This window comes from Sciurus carolinensis, chromosome 10, assembly GCF_902686445.1.
Source record: "Sciurus carolinensis chromosome 10, mSciCar1.2, whole genome shotgun sequence".
NCBI lineage: Eukaryota > Metazoa > Chordata > Mammalia > Rodentia > Sciuridae > Sciurus > Sciurus carolinensis.
In genome coordinates, this window is record NC_062222.1 from 17855369 (window position 1) to 17883240 (window position 27872).

Genomic DNA, 27872 nt, shown 5'->3' on the forward strand with positions numbered 1-27872 from the left:
GATATGGTTGTATGTTTTTCTTTATAAGTAAGTAAGTATTCATTCTATAAGATTTATGCTCTCATTCTAGAAACAAGTAAACATGTGGATAAACTTCTTTCCTGGGCATTTACTCCTTCATATTGATGCACCTGAACTCAGACATAGAGGGGTAATGATTCTTGTGGACCATCGTTGCCAAGATCACACTTACTTAGGGCAGTTATGTAAATTTATAACTCAATCGTGCAACCTAATGCTTTTGCTTCCATTCCCTCCATGCTTTTTCATACTCCTTCCATCTCCTACTGAGTGTCTTTGGCTGAACTTACAAAATTCACTCCTCTCTTTTTCTATCCCTTCTCTCCTCTCTCTGTTGCACAACCCCACCCAGCCTCTCAGCACACTATCTGCTACCTGTACCTCATCCTATTACCTATTCCTACTGGGTCTTGCTTTTGGATATCTATCCTTCTATTCTTCCAATTCAGGTTATCAAGTGAATTTTCATAGGAAATGGCTGAAAATTAAGGGTTTGAAGATTCAAAGGAGTTATTTTGTAATGGAGGAATTTTATGCACAAAAACTTTTTTTTCCCCCTCATTTGCTGAAAAATGTGTGCTGAAATGTTCCATATATTAGTGGAATTTCCTTCCTTTTTTCTTTTTTCTGTTTCTTGGCATTTTCTCTTTGTAAATTGTTTTAGGTATTTTAGGTACTCTGCCTTATCATGTACATTTCAGGATAACCTTATTCCTTTCTACAAAAAACCTTGCTGTAATTTTGATAGAAATTATTTTAAACTTGTATGTGAGTTTGGAGAGAATTGACACTTTTGCTATGTTGCATCCTCCAGTTAATGAACATGGTATGTCTCTATATCTCCTTCAGTTTCTTTCTTCAGCACTTCGTAGTTTATACTACTGCATACAAGTATGTCCTTTGCATGTCATCTATATTTACACTTGAGTACTTCTTCTTTAAAAGTAAGTGCAAATGGTATTGTATTTTAATGTATTCATTGCTACTGTGTAGAAATACAATTGGTTTTACATAAGGTGCTGACCTTATATCTTGTGACCTTGCTGAACACTCATTATTAGGTCTGTGAGCTTTATTTAGTAGAGTATATGGAATTTTCTATGTAGTTATGTTATTTGCAAATAGGGACAGATTTTTTCTTTCTGATCTTTGGGCTTTTTATTTCCCTTTCTTGATTTACTGCACTGACCGGAACTTCAAGCGTCCTGTTGCATAAGTGTGGTGAGAGTAGACACCCCTGCCTTCATTCCAGGCTTGTGAGGAAAGTATCAGTCTTTCATCATTACGTGTAGTGCTGCTGTGGCTTCTCTGTCAATCTGCTTTATCAAGTTGAGGAACTACTCTGTATTCCTTTTTTTCTTAGATTTTTAAAATCATCAGTAGCAATTGAATTTTGTCAAATGATTTTTCTGCATTTCGTGATCTTTCGCCTTTTAACCATTAGTAGTATAGATTACCTGATGTCTGTAGTGATAACCTGTTTCTTTCCTAAAATTGCAATTTGTCTTTTTCATTTTGCTCTTTGTCAGTCTTGCTAGAGGTCTCAAATTTTATTGATCTTTTCAGAGTCAGGTCTTTGACTTGTTTATTTTCTTTAATTAAAAAAATTTTAGTGGTAGATGGACACAATACCTTTATTTTACTTATTTATTTTTATGTGGTGTTGAGAATCGAACCCAGTGCCTCCCACGTGCAAGGCAAGTGCTCTACCACTGAGCCGCAAGCCCAGATCCAATTTTTCTCTAATTTTTTGTTTCCAGTTTCATTGATTTCCACTCTAACTTTTATTATTTCTCCCTTTTTTCCCCCCACTTTCTTTTTTTCCTGGGTTCTTGAGGCAGAAGCTTAGATTATTGATTTGGTTATTGATATAGAGTATTGATTTGTTCTTTTATAATACACTTAGTCTATACATTCACTGTACTTTGGATTTATTAGGCCTCTGGACTAGGTGGAACAGTGCTCTTCATAGGTTCTGAAAACTTGAATTAGTTCCTCCTTCATATACATCCTCTGCTTATTCTTTCCACCTTTTCTCTCTGAGACTCCAATTAAGCCCTTGGATATTCTCTAAATCTCTTACTTTTTCTTCTGTGTCACGAATAATTTTGTTGCTCTGTCTTTCAGTGTGGAACTCACCTCCTGACTTATTTTCCAATTTATTCACTTTTTTCTTCATCTCATTGAATTTTCAACTCTATTGAGTTTTCAGTTTGGTTATTCTGATTCTTTTGTCTAAAAGTTTCACTAATTCTTTAATCCCCCCACATTTTTGTTGTGGTTCAGTGCTGAAGATCAAACCTGGGGACTTGTGCAACATTTGAGTCTTAAAAATACCTGTTTTTAAATTTTAAACTATTAAAGTGTAATTCCATGTATAGTTTCTCTTTACCTTCAGATGTTGTTAACATCTAAACAAATGTCTAGAATTCAAAGACTTGATTCCTTTGCAGCTGTTTGGGAGTCTGCAATCTGCGGGTTATTGCTTATGGCATTTCCTTTCTTTCCATACATGTTATCTTTGACTCAATCCAGCATTTGGAAAATGTCCTGGGTAAATCATCTGAGGCCTAATACGAGATTTTTTTTTTTTTTTTTTTTTTTTTTTTTCCCCAGAAAGGATTCACATTTGACTCTGCAAGGTGCTGGAGTTACCAACAGTTTAAGACAAATTCAGTCCAAGGCATGAAGCTCCCTGGGAAATAGAGAGACCCAGGAGAGTTTAACTTGGACTGTGGTCAGGTCTACATGAGGGCACAGCTCCTTAGGGCCCAGATTATACCAGGGTAAATCTCCTGTCAGGCTCCTATGTTATTGTGGTCTCTGAGCTTTACTTTCTCTCTTCCCCTCCCAGAAGGTCACCAAAATGAAAATCCCACCTTTTTAGGGTGGATAACTACTCTCAGGGCAAAGGAAGCTTCTGCTACCTTCATGCTTCTGAACTTTTCCTCATGGCAGGCTAGATATTTGGTTGGAAATTTCTTCCTAAACTCTCATATCTTTGATTCTCTTACGATATATTTCATGTATTTTATCTTCATTTATTTATCTTTATCCCATTTAAAAAGTGATTTTCCACCCGAAGTCTGAACAACCTGGTTCAGTATTTCAGCTGAGAGGGTGGGCTTTGTAAAGACAGTAAATGTCATGGAATCCCCACACCCTGGGCAAAGGGACTTCCGGCCCTTCTTTTTGCTTCAATTCCATTGAGGTCAGCAGGCTGGGTTTTCTTCCCATTGGAAGTAGTAAAGTCTGAAATCTGAGTGTTTTTTTTTTCCCTGAGACTGTTGTGTGCGGTGTGGGTTAAATGAATAATTAATAGGCATTTTCATTCTATCATTCCATGTCCTTGAGATTCTGAGCTCTCAACATAGAATAAAGGAGATACACACAGATGCAATAAAGTGGTCAATCATAAAGCTTTCCAGAGCTAAATTTTCACTGGAAATATCAACATAAACTCAAGAATTATTATTATTATTATTTTAATTTAAAAAAATGTATATATAAAGCAAGAGGCCTAGAAAGAATAATTGAGCCAGGAGCCATGAGCATTGCTCGGTCTGTGTCTTGACATATTATTTCTTAGAGATCATCCCGATTCCATGTTTGGGGCAGGGAAAGTATGAGATGGTCCTGGGAGATTTTGTTATGCCAGATGGCAAGAAAGCGCTAGAAGACTAGGGTTGCCCTGTGGATTTAGGAGCCAACCCAAAGAGACCCCCACTGGTAAAAGGTGGAACAATTTCGGCTTTTTACAGCAAAGCCTGGGAGAAAGGAAGGTCATCTTCGCTGCAGCCAGCTTAAGAGACCCTTGCACCCCGCGCCGGCCCCCTTGGCACCTGCGACCCGCCCTGGCCTCACAGCTGAGTCAGAAGCTGACTTTTCAGTTCACTTGAATCCATCCGGAGTTAGTTTTCCAGCCCATCTCAGTCAGTGCGTAGAAGGGCTCACCTGCTCTCCATTTGCACAGGCTTCTTGGTGTTTCTGAGGGTTTGTCCTTCTGATGATCTGTCTCAAAAATGACCAAAATTCATCATGTCACCTTCCTCTTATTCTTTTCTGTGATTTTTTCCTCGATGTTCTGCAGCTAACACTTCAGTGTTTTCTTTACTACATTATTATGATTCCCCCCCCCCTCCCCAAATCTCCCAGAGAGCCAAGTGTAGAACCTAAATATTACTCATTCTAATTCCTGGGTTGAAGTGTTTTACTCATTTCGGGTGAAAAGAGTAAAACAGGTGGGAGTTGGGGAACAGGGGGCAGTAAGGGATCATGCCTTTAGTTGGTTATTCCTTGAATACATATTGATATTCTGCCCTAGCAGGGTGCCGTGGCCCACACCTGCAATCCCAGCCACCCAGGAGGCTGAGGCAGGAGGATTGCAAGTTCAAAGCCAGGCTCAGCAACTTAGTGAGACCCTGACCAACCTAGTGGGACCCTGTCTCAAAATAAAAAATAAAAAGGGCTGGGGGTGTGGCTAAGTGGTTAAGTTCCCCTGGGTTATATCCCTGGTACCGAGAGAAAAAGAAAAAGAAAAATAGAAAGAAAGAAAGAAGAAAGAAAGAAAGAAAGAAAGAAAGAAAGAAAGAAAGACAGGCAAAGAAAAGAAAGGAAGGAAAGAAAGAAAGAAAGGAAGAAAAAGAAAAGAAAGAGGCAGGCAGTAAAGAAAAGGAAGAAAGGAAGGAAGGAAGGAAGGAAGGAAGGAAGGAAGGAAGGAAGGAAGGAAGAAAATCTACTGTAAACCAGATCCTTTGCCACATGGAGAATAAACGTGGACTCCATTCTCCTGCAGGAGAACAGATAGTAATCTAACAAGCACATAGGTGAATTTTGAATGCCGAATATGATTTAGTGCTGTGTTTCTTGTAGGGAGTGCGTCTGTCATCAGAGTTGTGAGGGCAGAGTTCCCCGTGCTATGTAGGCGTTTAGCAGGGATGCCTAAGTTAGGAACGAGAGCAGTGTTCTCTAAGGGGGAAGCTGTTGAGCTGAGCTCCAAAGAATAAATAGGCATAACTGGAAAAGGGGGAATAGGATGGAACCATCAGGCTGAAGAAAGAGAGTGTGAAAAGGCCCTGTGGTAGAAGAGCGTTCTGCACGTCAGAATAGAAAACGCTGGCCAATGCAAATGGACTGGAAGCCATGGAACAGGTGGGCAAGGGGCATATGGTCATTCTGGAGATGTCAGAGGCCACATGGTGCACGACGCAGCAAAGCAGTTTAGGATTCTGTTCTGTAGTTGGTCTTGACAGATCATTAGAGTATTTTACCTGGGTCAGTGTGTGTATGGGTATAGAGGCTGCTCCTGTTGGTGTTTAGATAAAGGATTTAATACATGCTCTATCTTGGGAATGGTACGTGGAATAAGATGTCTGTAGTCAGTCAAGAAATATACAGGTCCCACTCTAAGAACATTTCTTTTTTTAGCCATACTAGGGGGATTGAACCGAGAGGTGCTTTTCCCCTGAGCTACATCCCCAGTTCTTTGTAATTTTTATTTTGAGATGGGGTCTAGCTAAGTGTCCCAGGCTGGCCTAGAACTTGTGATCCTCTGGCCTCAGGCTCCTGAGTTGCTAGAATTATAGGCATGCATGCCACCAGGCTGGCCCAAGGACATTCTTTCAACACTTCTTTTCAGACCGGATGTGGTGGTGCATGCCTGTAATCCCAGCAGCTCAGCAGGCTGAGTCAGAAGGATCTCAAGTTTGAGGTCAGTCTGGGCAACTTTGTAAGACCCTGTCCCAAAATGAAAAAAAATAAAAAGGGCTGGGGATGTAGCTCAGTGGTGGAGCACCCCTGGGTTCAATCCCTAGTGCAGCAAAATGAAAGGAAAAAAAAAAAAAAAAAAAAAAAAAAAAGACCTGGCCTGGGATAAGGCGTTTCTATTTCTGTCATTTCTAACCTGGTTTTTATCACTTAGGGCAATATGGTTTCAGCAATACATAGGCCTAAGATCATCCCAGGGGTATATAGATCCTCCCCTTTCATGAAATGTCCCATAAACAACTTGGTGTTGTCTAATCTCCCTACTGTAAAAATGTTACAAGAGAAAATTTCAGAATGCTTGCTCTTCCTCAAAGTTATGCTCTGTACAGTCAAAATAGAATTCACCTCTGAGTCAGAGCGTCTTTTCCATTTGATGGTCAACAGCTCCCCCTACCGGGAGAAATGGCTCACTACACAAATAACACCCAAAGGGCAAGTGTTCTGTAACATTGGTGCATTGGGGCTGTTTACTCAGCCAGTACTAAGCTTAAGCTAGCTGAGCACCAGTTGAAAGACCTACTTATTACCTCTGAATAACTCTGACCTACAATTACAGAAGATCAACTCATTGGGCACATTTCCCCGCTACTCTGCTTTGCACAGTCAAGAAGTTACTGCAGATCATAAACACATAGACTTAAAAATTGAATTGATGTCAAGAAATACTTTGGACCAATAACCTGCCTTAAGGAGAAGGACATCTGAACTTTTCAGGACATTGGATTCTCTGTCCTATTCCTAACATTTCTGGGGAAGAACAGTTGACAATAGCATCAGAAATCAACTTCTGTATTTCTAGTAATCCAATGGATTCTTGCATTTGGCAAAAATATCTCCTTGAACTTTATTTTAGAATAGTTATAGATTTGCAGAAAAGCTATGAAGATAGGGATGGAGAATTTTTGTACATCCATGACTCAATTTCTGTGAACACCTGACATTTTGCCACAGTCAGGGAATCTACTATATGTTACATTACTGGTAACTGAACTCTGACCTCTATTCAGATGTCACCATCCTCATAACTTCCCCCACGGCCCTCTCTACCAGGACTTCACCCCACCTACTGTTTTGTATTTAACAGCCAGTGTCCTGATGGGCGTGGCAGTTTTGTGGACTATCACTCCTGCCTTCTCTAGAAGTCAACCTGGCTCTACTGGGGTGCCAATGTGGTGCTTGGAGAGGAGGTTCACAAAGGTAAAGGAAAGTCCTCACCCCAGAGCATCAGGAGATCACAATATCAACACTGCCATCCACAAAGGTACTTTGGTGGTTCTATTTTTGTGTTAATTTAAATACCCTTCTTCTCATTTTACAGAGATAAAGAGGGAATCTTGTCAGCTCTGCTTTCCGAAGAAGGAAGGCCACACAGTATGGTGGTAAAGAACAGCTTTTAAGTCAGACACAGTGGCACCGGCCTGTATTTCCAGCTACTTGGTGGGGCTGAGGGTGGAGAATTGCAAGTTCAAGGCCAGCCCGGGTAACTTGGTGAGACCCTGTCTTAACAACAACAACAATAACAACAAAGGTCTGTGGATGTAGCTTAGTGATAAAGTGCCCTGGGTTCAGTCTCCTTAATCAATCTCACACACTTCCACACACACACACACACACACACACACACACACACACACTCACTCATCAGCTTTTAAGAACCTGGAAAACTTGGGCACATGAACAATTTTACCACTTCCCAGCTGTGTGATCTTTGACAGGTGATTCTGAGCTCCACCATCAGAATCTATACAATGGGGTGAGTAATAGTACCTTCCTGAAATGGTCCTGGCGAGGGCCTAACCACAAGATGCCTGCAGGGCACTTACCTAGCCACGGGTGCACCCTTGGCACTCAGGGGCTCGTCATTAGTGATAGCAGTGATCGAAAGCACTGGGCATTTATTTTAAAGACATTTCCTGGTTTATTCTTCAGAGTCAGTATGAGCAGTGCTCAGTGTGCAGGACTTTCAGTATGTGGTCTGGATTAGGTGGCTTTGGTGGAATCCATCAAGCCTCCACGGGTTTAGTTAGATAATGTTGGAGGAGCTCCTCCCTGGTCCTGAGTACACGTAGTTGAATCAACAGATACAGTTTGAGCCTGTGAGTCAAGTGCAGTGTGTTCGGACAGGTAAACTGGAGACAAGTCAGGGTTGTAGCCTGTGGGACTCTGTGGGTGAAATCTAAGAATGAGTTTGGTTATTCATTCCCCACCAAAATGTAAAATAGTCTAAAAAATCATAAAAACAATAAAACATTTTACAGATAAAATTTGGTCTCCTCCAAATCTATCATTGTAAGATCAAAGTGGCTAAGCCAAACGAACAGTTTCGTCTGCTCTTTTTTTTACATCGATTTTGGTAGCTGTTGCGCCCTGAACTGACTCAAAGGGTGGTTTTCAAGCTTTAGGGTGCATCAGAACCTCCTGGAGGTCTTTAAAACACTTTATTTATTTATTGGCATCAGGGATTGAATCCAGGAGTGCCTAACCACTGAGCTACACTCCAGCCCTTTTTTATATTTTATTTAGAGACAGGGTCTTGCAAAGTTGCTTAGGGCCTCACTAAGTTGCTGAGGCTGGCTTTGAACTCATGATCCTCCTGTCTCTGCCTCCCAAGCTGCTGGGATTATAGAAGTGGACTATTTTGTCTGACTTCTAAAACATTTAATATCCTGCACCTGATATGCTCACATCGCCAATCTTTCTGCACCTTCTTCCTCACTGAGATCTGTTTTCTTATGTATTTTGAGATTTTTTTTTGATCATGAATTTATTATATTCCTTGGAACAGGGCTTGTGAGAATTTTCTGAGACCTGGGTTTGGAGGGTGTTCTTCTGGCCAGGATATGCATTCAAGTCTACAAAATGAGTGGTCCAACCTTTACTCTGGAATGGTTTTATAATAAATTTGTGCCTTTGGTGTTCAGGTCACATAGGCAGTTGGATTCTGCTATGCTCGTTACCCATGAGAAGGCTCGAGAATGTTTAAGGGGACCACAGTGGGGTGGGAGAGGCGTAGTCTTTCCCCTTCTTTATCTAGAACCGAGGCAGCATTGGTGAACGCTGCTACCTCCTCTAATACGTGCATTGAAACATAATTTACCCATGGAGGGTGTGTGTATGTGTTTTTTTTTTTTTTTTTTTAATTAGAGCATTTTGGTTATACATAGTAGTTGGGTTCGTTTTGACCGAATCTCACGTGCATGAAATTTTACTCCATTTCAGTCCCCGTTACCCCACTTCCTTCCCCACCTCCCTCCCCCATTCTCCTTTTCTACTCTATTGATCTTTCTTTTGCTGGTTTCTTTATTTTTCATTGGTTCTTTTCACATATACACCAAGGTGGAACTCCCTGTGGTGTATTTATATACGCACATAGCAGGATTTTGTTCAATTCATTCTGCTTTCCCTCCCCTTCCCCATCCCTCCTCCCTCCCTCCATTCCCTTCTACTCCATTGATCTTCCCTGTATCTTTGTGATATCCAATGCCTGTCCCCTCTTTCCCCCTTATTTTGCTCTAACTTCCAGGTATGAGAGAAAACATTTGGGGCGTCAGCTTTTTTGGATGCATTTCATGCCAGGTCACTGACTCTGACCTTGAGCTTTGTTTCTGTCCCTTCCAGGAGCATCGCAGACCCATCCTGCAGTCTCCTTGTGTATGGTCTTCAAGCTGAGGACGGGCGTCACGTGTTTAAATGGTTCTTAAAAACCAAGAAAAGTCAGTAACAAGACTCACATGTGGCCCGTGAAGCCTTAAATGTTTGTTATCTTTAAAATATGTATTTATCTTTACAGAAAAAAACATATTCGTGGACTCCTAGACCACCAGGGATCAGAATGTACCCAGGTCAGACCCCATTTCTGGTGATCTTGTCCCCCTGGATAGACTGGCCTCTTCCCTTTCTTATTGTTTTAAAGTCCAGAAATTTTTCTTAGTTTCCCATTGGCAAGATATTCATCTTAAAATAAGTCTAAAATATTTTATGTTATTTCTAGGTATTCTGCAGTTGTGCGGTTTCTCTGGATACGGAGTCCCCTATAATATGTGAAAAAGGCGTGTTCTTTCATGCAAAGTCTCTGGTGCCCTAGCAGGAGGTCTAAGAAGAGCAGGCTGTCCCCTGTGAGCCAGTTCGGAAAGTACAATACTATGATACAATATCATTTGAAGGGCAGGTCTAGAAGTAGCAGCTCGCATTGGATCTTTCTTAAAATTAATTTTTGTTTTAAAAAGTTTTATTGAGATATATACCATAAAATCCACACATTTGAAGTATAAAATCCAACGGTTTATGGTCGCATTGGGATCTTAAGGCATTTTCTTGCATACCTAAATGTAGACAGCAGTCACTGGGGACTCAACTGTGGGCAGGGTATGTGTGTGTGTGTGCGTGTCCCTGTTTTACTGTGGTTGCAACCATCCTGTTTTTCTAGATTACCATGGGTCTTGTTCAGGGAATATTTTACATTTAGACAATAATCTTCCTGTTCGTAGTCCACGGCATTTTTGTTTTTTGTTTCTATTCTTGAAGATTTTTGTTTTTCTTGTACCAGGGATTGAACCCAGAGGTACATAACTGCTGAGCCACATCCCCTGTCCTTTTTATTTTTTATTTTGAGACAGGGTCTCGCTCAGTTACTTAGGGCCTGGCCAAATTGCTGAGGCTGGCTTTGAACCTGTGATCCTCCTGCCTCAGCCTCCTAGGCTGGGTTTCCAGGACTGCGCCACTGCGCCAGGCTCCATTCCTGAGATTTTTGAGCAGACAGGAGATGCCTACCCATTTATGGAAGAGGTGTGGTGCTGCCCAAAGAACTTTGGAAGTGGGGGTCAGGGACCCCAAGAGCTGGCCCTGACTCTGCCCTAATTAAAGTCCTCCCTTTTCTCTTCCTCCTCTGTGCTTCAAACAAAGGCAAATGGGCCACCTTGAACTTCCCCTGTGGGAGGGAAGTTCCAAGAATTAGATTTGTTTAGGTGCTGGCATTATACCTTCATCCCAGGTAAGGGTCCCCTGCATCAGCCTTCCTGGGAGCTTAGTTGGTACAAAAACCATGAGGTCCCGCGCAGAGTGAGGTGATCCTTATTCTCAGAATTAGCCCTCTTGCGTTCCTATATGCCGTAATTCACTTCTCTGCTCTAAACTTTCTCTACAGGGGTGGAAGCCATTTCCAAGATCTGAATTGTGTGTGTGTGTGTGTTTTTTTTTTCTTAGAGATTGGGGAACCCTGGCTCCCAACAGATCTAGCATCTCAATGCAGCTGGCTGCCAGTGAAAGCTGGCTCTGGGTTCTCCCCTGACCATTTCATAAATGGCCCTCAAAACAAAAATGGTAGGAATGTCACAGAGAGGCACAGAAGGGGTGATCCGGTTGAGGTCCTGACTATGGTCAGACCTTCTGGATGCTTCCATAGGGATGTCCCCATAGACTTCCACAACAGAAGGGCCTGAGTGACTGGGGGGGGGGGAGGTTAATTTTTACATCCCAGGATGCCTGTACATACTGTCCCATGCTGACTGAGGACTTGGGGTGGCAGCCTGTTTGTGCTAGGTGCTGTGATAGGATCTATGAGGGAGGATTTGATGGTGGCGAGCAGAGGTCTCACGGTCTCTGATGACATGGTGGCCTCACTCCCCTTAGTTTTTCACAGCTAAGAAGAAAGACTCAGCACGTCCTGAGGGAGACACATTTCCAGCCAGCGTGACCAAATAAGAGGCAAATTCGTCCCTGTTGTTGGATCACATAAAGATGAAGTTATTATTTTAAAACAACTCATGATCATGAACCTGTCCATCACCTGGGTTTCTCATGAACTGGCACTTCCTCTTCTGTGGATAGGAATGATCTGGGTGCCAAAGAATTCACAGCCTCCCCCAACCTGGAGCACTGTGTCCTTCCACCAAGGCAAGGGAATGAATAGCGAGTCTAACACTGGTTTGAAAGGATTTGTTAGAAAAAAATCTGACACGTTGGTACCTTTAAAATCGGTTTAGTTCATAGTCCCCTCAAATGTGGGAATTAGCAGAATAAGAGTCACAGGGAAGAACTCTGGGGAGTTTTAGACTTTCCATCCTCACAGGATGACTTCACTGCATGACTCCTCCAAACTCCACCAAGCGCAGTTCCTAGGTGGGGCGGTGCCTCTCCTTCCCTGGGAAGAGAGAGAATTTGCCATTTTGCTGTCTGCTGCTCCCTGGCCCATGTGTGCCCTGGGCAGCACTGGAGACCTGTCCCTAGCACGCACTCACGCCAGGCTAACAATGCCTGACCTTTCCCTAATGGAAGGGGGACAAGAGAGGCAAGGGTCTGTGATCTGTGTAAAGTAGACGTGGGCAAACCATAATCAGCAGCCCCCGCCCCCCAGTCTGGATACCAACCTGTTCTGTGCAATAGGGAATGTTCAGTGCAGTGCTGGAAAAGAGAACCCTAGAAAAAGCAGATTCTAGCACCCATCGGCTTTGGGAAGTGCTGTTATACAATCTGATATCAGTGGTGAATGAAGGTCTTTCTGGAAGTTTCTAATAGTAAAATGTACTGTAGGAAGGCTCATCTCAACTTACTCCGCCTTGGGACTCTGCTGTCATCTTGAACACATACCAGCACGTGTCCCACAGGAACCCTGGTCTAGGGAGAGACGGTGGAATTGGAGTGGGCAGTCATGGTGTCTGGTCACAGTCTTCTACCCACACGGTCTCCATCACTGCAGTGGATGCCATGCAGGAGGTCAGAGCGCCTTCCCACCTGGTAGGCTCCCGCTTATCAATGACCCTTGGTCACCTTCCTATCCGCGGACTAGGCACAGACCTCTCCAGGCGCTTGTGCTTCTGTTATCCACATGACAGCCCTGGGAAGTCCTGTCGTTTGAACGTGTTTGAGTTTTTGCCAGTGGATTCTGTGTGATCCTCAGCTCCAGGGGCTGGCCAGGCGGAAGTCTCCTGCCACAGGTTGAGCTGCACTTGGCACGTCCAGCCCTGCGGCTTCTCAGGAGGACTGGTCAGGAATCTCGGATGGGCCAGATTTAAGGGTCTGAGCTATTCTAGGAAGCATGCCCATTTTGAGAAGGTGATACCAACAAATAGGGACACCCTGGTCTTTGTCACTTCCTGTCCCATCTTTCTACACTGGCGACCTTATTTAAAAAATTTCCATCACTAATCCCTTGCAAATCCTAAGGAACTGCTGTTTAAAATCCTTTAGAAACGTACAAGTGGATATTTTTTAAAAAAGATATGGCTGTGCCAGTCCACAGCGCAGCCCTGTTTGATGGCATAGACCTGCCTGAGATGGGAGTGCCCATCAGCACTCAGTTCTCCCCAAACTGCACCCCCACCCCCAATTCAGCAGCCATGCTTGTTCAGAACTGCTCAAAATCTTTCAATCAATTCACCCAGAAGAGCAGAGCTCAGAGGAGGCTTGTGCTGGGCACTTGACTTACTGAGAGAAATGAGGCAGTTATTTTCATCTTTGGTCTTTTGACAGAATCACAATTCAGCAGTAAATAGTGATGTTTTGAAATCCACAGTGCTACCTTGGGAGCTTGAGGACAGGTGACAGTGTTGGGGGATACAGGTGACGCAACACAGGCATATGGTTCCATTTTATTAGAAAACAAAACCAAACAAAAGTTTTGCAGTGAAATTTCCTGCAATTCACAACCCTTGGGTTAAAACCTTTTATAGTTGCAATATATATTTTTTTAAACCAGTACATAAGAACACGATTGTACTTATTTACATGGTAGTCTTCTATATAACAAAAATAGTCACATGGGTTGGTTGTTTCCAACTTCATCCTCACTAGCCCAGCATGAGACAAACTGTTGATGCTCTCCAAGCACACAGAGAATAGAATAAAGCAAAATAAAAATCTGTCTTCTCACAGAAGACCAATTCCTTCAAAGACAGGTTTTCTAAAATCCAAATTTCTTTGTATATTAAGAGATAAAGTGCTTTGAAAAGAGTAGGGCAGGTACCTGTGAAGGGGAAGAGGGAAAGAGATTTATACATAAAAAACCAACATCTGCACTGCCTTACCTAACCCTCTAAGTAGGCAGACAACTATGTACAGAAAATGATGCGTGGGTAAAATGGCTATATAATCCACTACCACAGTATTTCATCAATTAAGAGTCCAAAGTCCAAATTAAGAGTCCAAAGTCCAAATTAAGAGTCCAAAGTCCAAATTCAAAACTCTCCATGAAAAAGCTACTGGGAGTAATTTTGTGTGTGATTTTTGATTCAGACGGCAAATAAATAAGGCAGCCTAGTCTCCTGATCTGACTACGGAGATGGCAAGATGAGATGGGACTGAAGACCTCGTGGGGACACTGAGTAAAATGCCAACTGGGACCTGGTTCATTTTAAAACAAAGCAAACAGTTAATGTTAGGAAGGAAAAATAAAAGCAGTGGATTTTCCTCTTGCTAGTAGGGGGGTGTTGGAGATGGATTTTTGATGTCAGGTCTGATTAGTTCCTAATTGTCAAAATTATTCTTTGTAGCTTCTTTCTCCCAGGGGGAAAATCATGATGTCCTATACAAAGGGGCTCAAAAAAAGTTGGAATGCCCTCCCCCATCCCATTTTTAAATTGGTAATTGCTGGTTATGGCCTGGCCTGCTGTCTACAAAACTGGGTGTCACACACGTACTGCTCAGGAGACTCCCCCGGAAGTGAGAATAATCTCCCCCCAGCTCCTGAACATTTGAAAGGATGGTACCTTTTACTTGTTTCCCTGCAGGAAATGGATGGAATGTAATCCTCACAAATACAAAATGATTTCAAGTGTTCTAAATATAAGGGACATCCCACTATAAAAATAACAGCCCCTCCCCGCCCTCTCCCACCCCGGAATCTTTCTAATTATAAACTGGTACAACCACTTCGGGTTACTAATGTGAAGCAGGAAGTAAATATAGTATGTACATGTACCAAACACATCAGCATCTCACACCGCTTACACTCACAGGAAAGAAGTTCTTTTATTGATCTTCCTTTGCGATTTCACCAGAAGCAAGCCGATAAGTTAGGCCTCAGGCAGACCTCGGCTCGGAGCTTTGCAGCTCGCACGTCCCAGCCAGAGGTATCTTCTTTGCAAACAGAGCAAGAGTCCATGTCAATATTTTGCAGAAGATAGGGTTGAAGATCTTCCGTGAGGTTTCCTTTGAACTTCTCAGAGTGTGTGACATTCTTTCCTCTTTTGATAAACGTAGACTGAATTCTCAACTAATAAGGAAACTGTGACGAAAGGCCAAGTAACAAACTATGGGACAAATGGTGACCCAAGCCAAATTAATTTACTGAAAGACTAGTGGTATTGTTCCAGCAGAGGGCACCCTGCCCCTGGCAATACCATCCTACGGAACAGCGGGTACCACTGAGGCCAGCGCTAATGCAGACAGCCAGGCCCATGCGTCTTCAGTCTCCTTCAACTGCTCTGCTGTCTGTCAGCAACAGTTGGTTATTGTCTTCAAAGAGCAGGATATACTACAATGAGCTAGCTCTTACACATGAAAATTCTTTGGCTAGGTAAAATCTTCACATTCTCAAAGAGAACAATATTCTGAGTTCAATAAAGCGCTAGATGTGTCTCAGAGTTTTGCAGGAAAAGGGGCTTAGACATTAGACTTTAAAGATGGTGTGGTACTAAGGCCATAAGTCAGCATTTGTTTTAGATTTCTAGATTTAGTAAGGTCAGTCAACAGCCTGCAAAAAGAAAGCCCCTAAAGTTTCATTCAACCATGAGACCCCCCCTTTCATTTGTGAGAACACCAGGAGAAAATTTAACCTGTCAATGGAAGAAACATGTGTTCGTTTGGATGGTGATCAGTCTTTGGTTTATATAACACACATGGTCCTCACATTTCTCTGTGTCCCCCAGTCCCTCCCTTGCATATGGAGAACAAGCCCACAGGCATTCTGGCAAGAATGACTGGGTCACTCAGCTGGAGTGGCCTAGCCCACGGATTGTCAGAACTGCAGCCTCTGAAGAGACATATATTCTTGCCTTGTCATTATCAACAACAAATGCATATCAGGTGGCCACAAAGCAAACGGCCCTGGAGTGAGTGCAACGTCCACAGTAGCACAGGATCAGGAGTGCACTGATGACAGAGCCTCCGGGAAGCCACTCGATTACAAAGCAAGTGAGGCAGGGAAGGAGATGGGACTAACCTCTGCAGGGTCTTGTAGAACACGCAGGCTTTGCAATTAAAGGGTCCACAACTCAGAGTCGCTTCTTTAGTTCTGGGATGGTAACTTAGTGCCATCAAAAGGCTCAAGACGGAAGACTGGCTAAGGATCTACCAGTCTCCACACTACCAATCCCAGGATGAAGGGTCTGGGGTCGTGAGGTGGGAGGAAAGTAAGGAAAGGGGAGAGGTAAGTGGTAATGAGAACCTCGTCGTACCTGCTTCTCAGAATTAACTTATTTTTCAGGCTGTCCTGATCTTCACAATCACGAGGGTTTCAGCTTATGAATATTTAATTCCTTAAATGACCCCCACCCTGGTAAAAAGCTCAGACCAGCTCTTAGCGTGGGGGATGAGCATTTCTTCAGGGACAGCAGCCACATTATACTTATCACAGAAGCTTCCAGCCCTGCTTTGGCCAGCTCTTGGCCATCCCCTCTCTGCCTTCCTGCTGGGTACGGGTCTGGTCCCCTTCAAGCCCCATCATGAGCTGCACTCATTAGTCCAGGCCGTGAACAGCATGGACAGGGGCTTCTGAGGCAGTGGATGCTGCACAAGGAACCAGGGAGACCCCACTTTTGGAGGAAAGTCTCTTCGTGCCTCCTTGGCACTTACAAAGAGCAGCTCTTGTGCTACAATTTAAGAAGCATGAGTGGCCCTCAGATGCGGTACACGCAAATCCTGACCTTGGGGGCACATGGTGAACTAGGAAGGTGACAAATTCTGGTGGGGGAAGAACAGATCTAGACATTCCGGAATTTTCCATTATTTCTTTAGGATACTTTTCTGACAAGGAAATGTGCAAAAAAAGTAAGAGTTGGAGCTTGAGATAAAATTGATATGAGAAGTGAAGATGAGGCTCACTGGTTTCAGGAGGAACTTAATTTGCCTTTGGAGTGAACGGGCTTTCTTTCTCAGAAGTAACAATGATGGGTATGAGCACACAATAGAAAGCAGAAAGACACCAACACGGGCGAGCAATCACAACGAAATAGGAACTCTGTGGCCACCCAGGTTCTTTTGTCCTAAAGGTTAGAGTTTCTTGCAAGAAAAGAAAATTTTAAAAAATGGAATACAGGGGAAAATAAAGGAGTAAGAGAGGGAATATGAGGAGAGAGAGAGAGAGACCAAGACTCTGTGTATGTGCACAAAGATAGTCAAAGACAGACAGACACATACAGACAGAAAGATAAAGAAATACAAGTAAGAGAATATAAAAATATAAAAATGCTACTGGAACTAGTCTTAATGGCCCAAGTACCAGTGAGGGACGGGTACTTGCTGCATATGGGACTGACTGACTCCATGGCCCAGATTTTCTGGAAGAGTTTTGATTCTGTGTGATTTCTCTGCATTCAGTCAAGGTGATGCATTCAAAGGACAACTACATGCCATATACTTCTTATGCTCTGTAAAAATGTTCTGCCCAAAGAAAACTCATGAATAAGAAAGAATCCTATGTTAAAATATCTGTCATCACGTTTGGTTCTGAAAGTACGGTAGCCACAGGGATGTCAGGGCAGAAACTGAGATGGCCACTGGGCACTGTGACTTTGGAGATGACCACGCCCAGACACATGAACATCCACAGAAGTTCCACTGGGATGAGGGAAATGCTAACAGAAAAGGAAACAAAACAAAACACAACAACAACAAAAAAAACAATGAAAACCTCTTTGAACTGAGACTTGCCTCCACAGGCACAGTTACAAGGACTCCCTGTCATGTGATATTAAATAGCTCAGAGCCTTTGCTATCTTTCTACCTTTCTACCTGTCCCCCTGGCTGGGTGACCAGAGTTGACCTTCCAGGGGTGAGCAATTAGAGAAAAATCAATATTCAAATGCCATATTTGTGATCAGGGTTCAGCTCTTCCAAAAGGACTTAGCCACACAAGGTAGCAATTCCTAAAGGTGACCCTAAATTGTTCTCAGGGAATGCAAATGTTTTCTTCCCCACATCCTTGGGATGATGGATGATGCTGATGTCGAGTAGAAAACTGACTGCCGGAGGTGGTCACAAGCCACCCAGCAGAGGCTGATGTCACAAGACCCAAGGATTCTTTCTCAGTAAGGCCACACGAAGTCTTGAATTTAGAGTCACTACGTAATTTCTCACTCTTTCCTCCCAAATCCATGAGTACTAGCTGGAGCTATAGGGTGAGGGGATACTGGAACTGGGCAAAGACCTTCTGCCAACCATGAAGAGGAACTAGGGGATGAGGTAACGTTGGATGATTTCAGTCTGAAATTCTCTTTGGCTCCTAAGTGCCACCTATAAACCTAAGGGTTTGTCACAGAAGTGAGGGATGTAATTTTGTTTCAGCACCAAATCCACATGGTTTGTGTGACGTTTTAAAAAAAAAACAACTGGTCAGAGAAGTAACAATCAATAATAATAGACATCAGTGGTTAGAAAGTTCAAGTAGAAATTTCAAAAAGGGCTGCGGAATCTTCATTCGTTACAAAATATATGGATCTCTGGGCCTCTTGTTAGGCGACTTGGGTGGTGTCTGGTTCTCTCTGGAGGTAATTAAGGTTTTAACTTTGTTCTTCTTCTTCAAGGGTCAGGGCCTCTCGTGAGAATGTTGGAGGAGCTCTAGACCTACACTGCCTAAGCGGTCACCACTAGACGTGTGGCCATTGAGTGCTTGAGATGTGGCCAGTCCAAACTGAGATGTGCATGAGACAAAAGACATGAAGGATTTAGAAGACAGTACAAAAAAGAATGGGGAAGATTTCCTTAATACTTCTAGCATCAATTACATGTAAGCAACAAGATTGGGTTAAATAAAGCATGTTATTAAAATGACTTTACCTGTTCCTTTTTACTTCTTGAAATGTGGCTGGTAAAAAATTTAGTTACATATATATTTTCATTATATTTCTACTGGACAGTATTTGTCTACACTTTCTCTACAGAAGAATGCACACCTATAAATACACATACAGAATGCATCGCTGGGTCACCCTTTTGACACTCACATGAGGACCACTGGGTCCCCAGGTCAGTCTCTTCTTTGAGGGAGGTGGTGAAGAAGGCTACCAGAAAGAGTTTTTGTCAATTCTTTTGAAAGAGAAAGTTTCTGGTTAACGTTTTTCCTTTTAATTATTTTTAAATTACTAAGGTCATAGGAAAAGTCCTCCAAAACCCTCTGGTAAGTGGAGAATCTTACAGGCTCAGGGTGTTTGCAACAGAATCTCCTTGAGGTCGGACCCACAGGCTTTGCCTGGGTATCTGGGTTCCCACATCATCAACTCAGTATTCTGTAGGGATAGCTGTGGTCAGGAATTGCATATGCAATCAATTCTTGATTTACCTGACCATTGGTAGGAAGAGAAAATACTCAGAGGACCATACAGTCCAAGGGCATTTTCTCTCTGGATATGGAATATAATTATATTTCTTTCTGTTGACTTATCCTAATTCCTTTAGATTTAAGTTAATGCCAAAATTTGGGGGGCATAGCTGACTAAAAGAGGAGTAGGTGATGCAGGCTAATGCCAAACAAGAAAAATAAACATCACTGAGATTAAGAATTCCACACGAAGAAAGAGGATGCAAAGGTATTCAGAGATTGTGAACTCTGTGACTAACAGTAGTTCTGGAACAAGGCAGAACAAATCAACTTCTACTTGGTTTCAAAACTTAAATCACTAATATCTTTTTTCTCTGCCACACAGGAGTACCAAATCGCAAAGGCTGTTATTATGTGACGGGTCAAGTCACTATGCCTTCCCCAGCTATAAAGCCTACTTGCTAAAAGACATGGTTACCTGCAAGAAATGAATCCCACTGGCCAAGTTCTCCATGGGGATCCTAAAGCTGAAAGGAGCTTTGGGAATTATCCTGCCACATGCTTCACTTTACAGGGTAGCTGGTCGAGGACTCCTGCCCCCTGACTTGGCGTCCTCATTCCTTCCTGCCTGCTTTCCCAGCCCTAGAGACTGGCTTTCATTACAGGAAGTCTTAGAGAGGTGTGTCTGGCTGAAGGTGGGCATCATTCTCCCTGCCTTGCTGCCTACTTAGAAACCACCAGAAGAAAATCATGAAAGGTGGCGGGAAAGGGAGACCACGTATTTCCTGACCTGCATGCCACACGGCAGCCGGCAGCAAGGGTGGACAGCAGGACCAAGCTCTGTGTTTGAGTGTTAGTGGAATGAGGAGTAAAAGCCCTTGTCAAATAGGAAAATACAGCTCAGTGAGAAAAGCCTTTCTTTGTAGCTAGTCTAAGCGGCAGCATGGGCTCTATCAGTTGCTTAGAGATGATAAGGTGGCCCATCCGATTGTCCAGGGACACGGGTCACTGCCTAAGTCATCTTTGCATATGGATAGTCTGAATGCATTACAAAATTACCCACTGGAAAAATAGCACATTTCTGTCATAGTTACAAAAAGAGAAACGTACATTTTAAAAACACAGGTGGATTTTAGTAATCATTGGATACCTCTTTTTCACTCCCTTATTTGTCTCTCTCAGGATAAACTTGATTTAGCAAATTCCTATGCAGTATTTTTGGTTCAAATGACTTATCAAGTGACACCTCATTTCTCACTTGGTATCTGGACACTCTCAGGGGACCCCTGGGAAAGCAATCTGCTGAGGATTCACCTCAATCCTTCCACATGGTCTGGGGAGCTTAACAGAAGGAATTAGGCAGTAAGGGATGATCCAGGTGCTACTGCAGCCCCCCCTGTATTGACCACTGGGCTCAAAGGTGATTCAGTCTTTCCTGAAGTTTCCACCTCCTGCAGAACCCACCTAAGGAGCTGACAATCAGCTCTAACCTTGGGGAAACCAGTAAAATGGGTATTTTGGTTTCAGTGGAAAAAAAGTGTGGTCTTGGGTTTTCAATTTAGGTATGCAGTTTCATATATCGCTACCAAGGACTGGCCTTCGTGCCTTGGAGGGGACTTCTGACTTCGGAATTTCAGCTAAAGACCCTAAGACCTTGGTGTACTTCCCTGGAGCCCCTTTCTCATGTCATGGTGACCTCTGACAGAACCTGAAAAGTGGAGGTCACTGTGACGTACCCTAAAATATTGAGCAGTGACTTCAGCAGAGTTAGAACTTAGTGTTGGGGTTTCTGGCAACAGGGATTTTCAAGACCCACTTAAAAGAATTCAGATTCTTAAGAAAGCTGGCCTCCTGCTATTTCCGGGTGCTGAGGCACTTCTCAAAGTCATGCACAGTTCATGCTGAGAGGTCAAGACCAGAAGTCTCAGGGATGAAATATCAACCAGTCATAGCAGGAACTGGTGCTTCTAAACAGAACTCTTCGTGAGAGCTGGGGTGAATCAAAGAAAAAACACTGGAGTAGATGTAAACTACACACAGTCTTTACAAAGAAATCAATCTTCAAAAAACAAGAACAATAAGACCTGGAAAAAAATCGAATTAAAACTAAGAAACCCTAAGGGTTTCCTTTCATTCTCTATTTTAGGAGCTTTTGAAGTGTATGCCTATAGGGACGTGGGAGGGAAGAATCAGCCTTCAACTTCCACACTGTCAAGGCCAAAGACTATCGTGGAGATGGAACAGCATCCTGATTAAGGAGACTTTGGGTATTGCTTTCGTTATCGTTCTGGGACGGAGCGCCCTGGGGTTGCCGAGGTGTCCGAAGGTGGGTGCCCCGTCCATCTGTCGGAGCACCCCTCTTTCATCCCATTCTGTCCTACTACCTCCTCTTTTCCACAGTCGCCATTTCAAGATTTCACCTCTTCGCAGTCTTGGTCAGTGGAAAGTTCTATGTCGGAGAGTCCGCCCTCCATTGCCATAATCAACGAGATGTCGGAGTCGCTGCTTCCAGCTGGCTCCTGCTCACCTGCGAGAATAAGCAAAGGCCACCGTGAGCACTGAGCTGTGTCTTCACATGCGGCTTATTTTAATAAAATTGTTTCTAAAAACGTGTCTTTGGAGGTCAAGGGAAAGACTGATTATTCCTTAAACACTTGCATCTCACATTATATCCCCAAATAAACTCTAAATGGTTCCAAAAGTTAAATGTAAACAATGACAACCACCAAAACCTAATAAGGTTTGAAGAAAATAAATTATTGTCTCGTATTTCTCAACAGGAAAATATATATCCACTGCATCTACCAGGGAAGGAGAAGTAACTGAATAATTCACAAAAGAAAGATTGATAAAAAATAAAAAATAAAAAAAAGATTGATAAACGTGCATAAAATTTTAGAGATGTTGAGAACATATATAATAAAATCCAAAGGCATATATCAGACTGGGGAATTTGCAAAAAATTTCTCAAAGGATTGTGTTCTTAACGTAGACAAAGATTTAAGTCAATCAGGAAAACAGTCCAAGAGAAAAAACGCTCAATGGTTACATGATTCATAGAAGAGTGTAATATAAATGACCAATAAATCAAAGGTAAAAATGAGGAACTCCTTTTTGTCTGTGTGACTTTCACTCATTAGAAAGATGGTATGACATTGATGAGTACATTGACAGGTCCATTGGTACATACAGAACTGCGGAATTTTCTTTATTGTTTGAGACATATTTGCACATTTTATGGGGTACATTATGGTAATTGAATATGTATATACAATGGGTATTACATATCAGGGCAATGAACATTTCCATCTCTTCAAATATTAATCATTAAATGACTAGAAAAGCCACTTTGAACTATATCATAGACTAGGTTAGCCCACATTTACCCTACTGCATTACAGAAAAATCAGAATTCCTCCACTCTGCTTTTTGCTGCCTCTTATTGATTCCTAATCCCCCCTCTTTCCTGCCTTCTGAACCTCTAGTGACCACCATTTCATTCTATTCTTCTACCAGACTGCTTTGTTAATACTGTGAAATTTAACCTAGTGATTTCATTTCCAGAATGTATCATAAAGAAATAAATGAAGATGCAAAAATATTCATTTAAGCATTTTTTTTATAATAGCAAAACTTTGTATGTCTCTTAAAGTCAAAGAACAGAGAATATCTGAACAATCTATGCTATTTCTAAAGGACGATGTTCTTCTTACAACCATTCAGGTGAAGTTGCCAAAGATTTCAGTTACATGTGTAAATGATTAACAATATTCTCAATATAACAATACAGTGTTCAGTGAAAACAGAAGTACGCAAAGTCTTAAACACCGCAGGGTTGACAGAGAACCTTCACTAGAAGCAAGGAAACCAACAATGCTAACTGAGTTGTCTCTAGTTTGGTCATTTACATTCATTTTCTTTTAAAAATATTTTCAAGTTCTGCCTCCAAATATTCTGCAATGGACATGTCTCATGCATTCACTCAAGACATTCATTGAGTCCCTGTGACAAGCTAAAGAAGGTTCTAGATGGTAGGGATGTAGGAGCAAGACAATTCCTGTCTTCAAGGAACCTGCTGCCTAGTTGGTAGGCAGACCACCAATAGGACAGTTGCAACATGGCGTGAGGAGTACTCCCATGGAAGACTTTGCAGGAGCAGGGGACAGAGCTACAGAACCACACGCTTGGCTGAAGAAGGTGTCCCACACGGTGCAATGCCTAAACTGAGTCCCAAAGGAAAATCTGCATTTTGGTGGGATGACTAAGACGGAGTACTTTTCAAAGCAATGGTCGTAGCATGCACTGCCAGCTAGAGGTGATAGGGAGCTCCGAGTATTGAAATATGCCTGGAATGCAGAGTCCAGCTAGGGAGTCCGCATGGGGGAGGCCGGTGAGCTGCGCTGCACAAAGGCAGCTGTAAACCCCGAAGCTCTTGTAGGTTTTGCTACCCTGCAGAAGAAACATGCAATTAAAAGACCAACAAAAATGTCTAAGGGCTAAAGAATGATGATAGTTTAATGTGTTTGCTTTGATAACCATCTGATGTTTTTTTCCATGTTGAGCCATAGTTAAGGAAAATAGATGAGCTTCATGAACGGCAGTGAATTCCTCAGATGCTTTAAAGGCAGACTAATAAAAGAACTAACAAAGAGTTATGACCTGAAGAATCAGTTTTAGAGAAATGGAGTGTTGCACAGGGGAATACCACCCCAAAGACTAAGCTCTGATATTTTTCCAAGATCCCTAAGTGCACGATGCTCCCGGAGATGTAACAAGATGAACCCTAGAATACAACGTTGCAGCATCTTTAGCTTCTCAGAGCTGAAGGATTTAGTATTTGAAAAGGGTGGCATTCTACAAATACAATGAGTCATTTAGAAAAAAGTGAAGTTGGCTGTTTGCTTTACACTTCAGGACAAAATACTTTCGAAGCTGGACACACACATGCACACAGAAGAAAGAAAACTGAAATCTTTTTTTTGCACATTTTTTATTGGTGCATTGTAGTTGTACATAATGATGGGATTTGTTATTATATATTTGTACATGTACACATTATAACAATAGAATTTGGCCAAGAGAAACTAAAATCTTATTCCTAGAGATAGAAAATGAGGACTATACTCTGTAGGGAGTTGAATCTTCCATATTCGTCTTTGTGTGTGTGTGTGTGTGTGTGTGTGTGTGTGTGTGTACACACATATTTTTACATACAAATCTTTCATCTGTATTCTTTGTCTCCAGAGCCAAATGGTGCTTTCAATTCCCAACCTTTGAGGAATTCCTGGTGCAAATTGGGAGTTTCTCTCCCATGGCCACTTTCCCTGTGATCTCAGCACACAGTGGCTGTGGTGCGAGAGCCCTGCTCAGCCTCACTGGCTGCGGAGAGCGGTGGCCCCTGGAGTGGGTGTGTCACAACCCACGTGGTCAGGCCCGGGGGCCTAATCTGTTTTCCAGTTCCACGGAGTTATTGGCTGCTCATCCTTTTGTTCAGTGGCCCAGACTTTGTTTATTGTTCTTCATTTCCCTGTCCATGTTGGTCTCTGTCTTAAAAAATAAAAACCCTTTACTATGGTTTGTGAGAGGTTTCAGGAGAGACTGGGAGTTGTTTTGTGTGTTTGATGCACTCTTTTTTATTTACTGCTCTTCTTAAGGGTCATTTTTCTAATGAGAATGATATATATATCATTATATATATACTAGTATATCATATATATACGATATATATCATATATATCACATATATATCATATATATATCACATATATATCATATATATCATTATATATCACATACTAGTATATCATATATATATTATACTAGTATAATGTTAGTTTTATGTTTTAAATTGTACCAACTTCATTATATATTATACTAGTATAATATATACTACACACACACACACACACACACACACACACTTAAAGTTCTATTTATGAGAACTGGGAACTATCTGAACTCTGGACCATCTTGAATCCAGCCATTAGTAATCACAGGTGCTACTTCATGTAAGTCAGTTTTCTCCTGGAGGACTGAAGTTTAATTGTCTAGAAAACGAGAATTTGGACTGGGTGTACAGAGCTCTTTGTAGTTGCTGTTTACATTTGTATGTGTTGATACCAGTCTAGTTCAGGGTCTCATATGTGGTGGAGTCTCAATAAGTAATTATTTAATAAGAATGACTAAGAAACAAAGTTGTTAAATATTTCTCTTTTTTGCAACTTTTCAAATTGTTGTTTTTATGTGAAAAAATTTTTTTAATTGAAAAGAAGGCCTGCTTATTTTATCTTTAGTATAGTACACACTAATGGGAGAATTCAATAGTTACAATAAAAACAAAGATCCTCTTATTCTTAGTGATTAAAAAGGGGGAGTAAACCCTACAGGCAGTTTAAACTTCATTTCTTCTTTCTTCCCTTGCTAGGGTGTGGATCTGGAAGGTCCCTCAAGGTCCCATGTTCAAGGCTTGGTCCCAAACTTGGTGCTAGTGGAAGATGGTAGAAGCTTTAAGAGTGGGGACTAGTGGGAGGTCTTAGTTCATTTGGGGGATGGCTTCAAAGTGGATAGTGGGATCTGGGTCTCTTTCTCTCAGTTTTGCATCAGCCATGAGGCAACTGGGCCATCTCTGCTACACATTCCTGCCATGCCACACTGGGCCATGATAGGTCCAAGCAATGGGGCCAATGGTCATGGATTGAAACCTGCAAAATGGAGCTAAAATAAACATTTCCTCTTCACAAGTTGATTTGTCTCAGGTGTTTACTTATAATAACAGAAGAAATCTATCACATCTCTGCACCATTCCCTCCCACTTCCTCTCCTCTCCTTCCTTCTCCTCCTTCTTCTTCTTCATGGCTCATCAACCAGTTCAGCTCACAAGAAGTCAAACTTTCCAGCTTACCATTAAACTGGAAGTCAACCAGAGAGCTTATAATGATGGAGTGATTTTATGACTTCCATATGGATCTAGTAAAATGGATATTCAGATGAAGTGCTGGCTTAGTTGTAGGTCGACAGAGACAGCTCATTGCTACAGGCAGTGGCTGCTTCTCACCTTCACTCCTGGGTCTGCAGCAGCGGGCCTCAGCAGATTTCATGGATTCCTTCTCACCTTGGTGCTTTCTAAATGGGAATGTGCAAATTGGAAAAAAAAAAAAAAATGGTGGGGGAGGAGGCCATAGAAACTGCGGTAACTATGGGCTGCTAAATTCATGGTGCTACTTCAGAAATTAAAACTGATTGAAACTGAATTTGGTGTCAAGAGGTGGGACCTTTGATTAGGCCATGAGGGCCTGCTCTGGTCAATGGCATTAATAATGCCATTATTGTGAGAGTGGGTTCCTCATAAAAAGAACAAGTTCAGCTCAAGACAAAGATGAACTGAAGTCAACGAAAAGACAGATTTGCAAACTTGCTTCCATTTTATGTTGTAAACTGTACCAACTTCATTATCTAATCATTTTCCAATTAAAATCTTCTTTTAAAAATGATCTGAAGGGGCTGGAGTTTTGGCTTGGTGGTAGAGCACTTGCCTAGCACGTGTGAGGCACTGGGTTCGACTCTCAGCACCACATAAATAAACATATTGCACCTGTCCATCTACAACTAAAAATATTTTTTAAATGATCTGAAGACATTTGAAATTATTCCTTAATATATCCAGTGTTTTTCATTGAACTTGGTTCTCTAAATAAAATACAAAAAAATAGGGCTGGGGATGTGGCTCAGTGGTTAAGTGCCCACCCCCCCAAAAAATTAGATTTTTTTTACTGAAGCCACAATAATATGAATGAAAATTAGTGGTGGGATTTACTAATTCCACTTAGCCCACAAATTATTAATGTATTTGGTTTATTTCTTTCCTCTTTAATACATAAAATGTTGCCTAACGAGTCACGAGTTTCCTTTGTGAAATAGGCTGCAGCTCTGGTTCTACTGTGGATTGATGTCCTTCTCTGCTAACAATAAGCCAGGTGACTGTTAAAGTTCTGTCCAACCTGAGACTCTAAGAAAGACCCAGAGAGCTTCCCTGTCCAGCACTGGTATTACGGTTTGAATGTCCCCTCCAAAACTAAGATTGAAACTGAATTTAGTGTCAAGAGGTGGGACCTTTGATTAGGCCATGAGGGCCTGCTCTGGTCAATGGCATTAATAATGCCATTATTGTGGGAGTGGGTTCCTCATAAAAAGAACAAGTTCAGCTCAATTTTCTCCCTCTGTTGTAGGCAAGCTCCTTGGCTATTCTACAGCCATATATATATATTTTTTTGTACCAGGGATTGAACTCAGGGGTACTCAACCACTGAACAGCAACCCCAGCCCTATTGTGTATTTTATTTAGAGACAGGGTCTCACTGAATTGCCTAGCACCTTGAGAAGTTGCTGAGGCTGGATTTGAACTCATGATCCTCCTGCCTCAGCCTCCTGAGCCACTGGGATTATAGGCAAGCACCACCGCAGCAGCCCACAGTTATCTTAATAAGATATAGCAAGAAGGCCCTCTCCAGATGTGTCCTTTCAGTCTTGGGCTTTCCAGGTCCAGATCTATGAGCTAAAGAAACTTCTAGTGTTTATAATTTTCTCAGTCTGTGGCATTCTGTTATAGTAGCAGAAA

The 27872-nt window shown here is 42.1% G+C and overlaps 1 protein-coding gene across 3 annotated transcripts in view; it reads right to left on the reverse strand.

The window, feature by feature from the left end:
* Rnf150 (ring finger protein 150) overlaps window positions 1-27872 on the reverse strand; it is a 249574-nt gene that overhangs the window by 8760 nt on the left and 212942 nt on the right. Inside the window, exons 7-8 of one of the 3 annotated variants that reach the window (XM_047566618.1) lie at window positions 26313-26380; window positions 24580-24801 (exon numbers count right to left, since the gene is read on the reverse strand). The exons of 1 other annotated variant lie outside the window; for it this stretch is intronic. In XM_047566618.1, the coding sequence (XP_047422574.1) occupies window positions 26352-26380 (29 nt within the window). In that variant the 3' untranslated portion in view covers window positions 24580-24801; window positions 26313-26351. Of the gene's footprint in view, window positions 1-18602; window positions 21786-24579; window positions 24802-26312; window positions 26381-27872 lie in introns of those variants that run through there. One more of the 3 variants, XM_047566616.1, reaches the window with a different exon arrangement.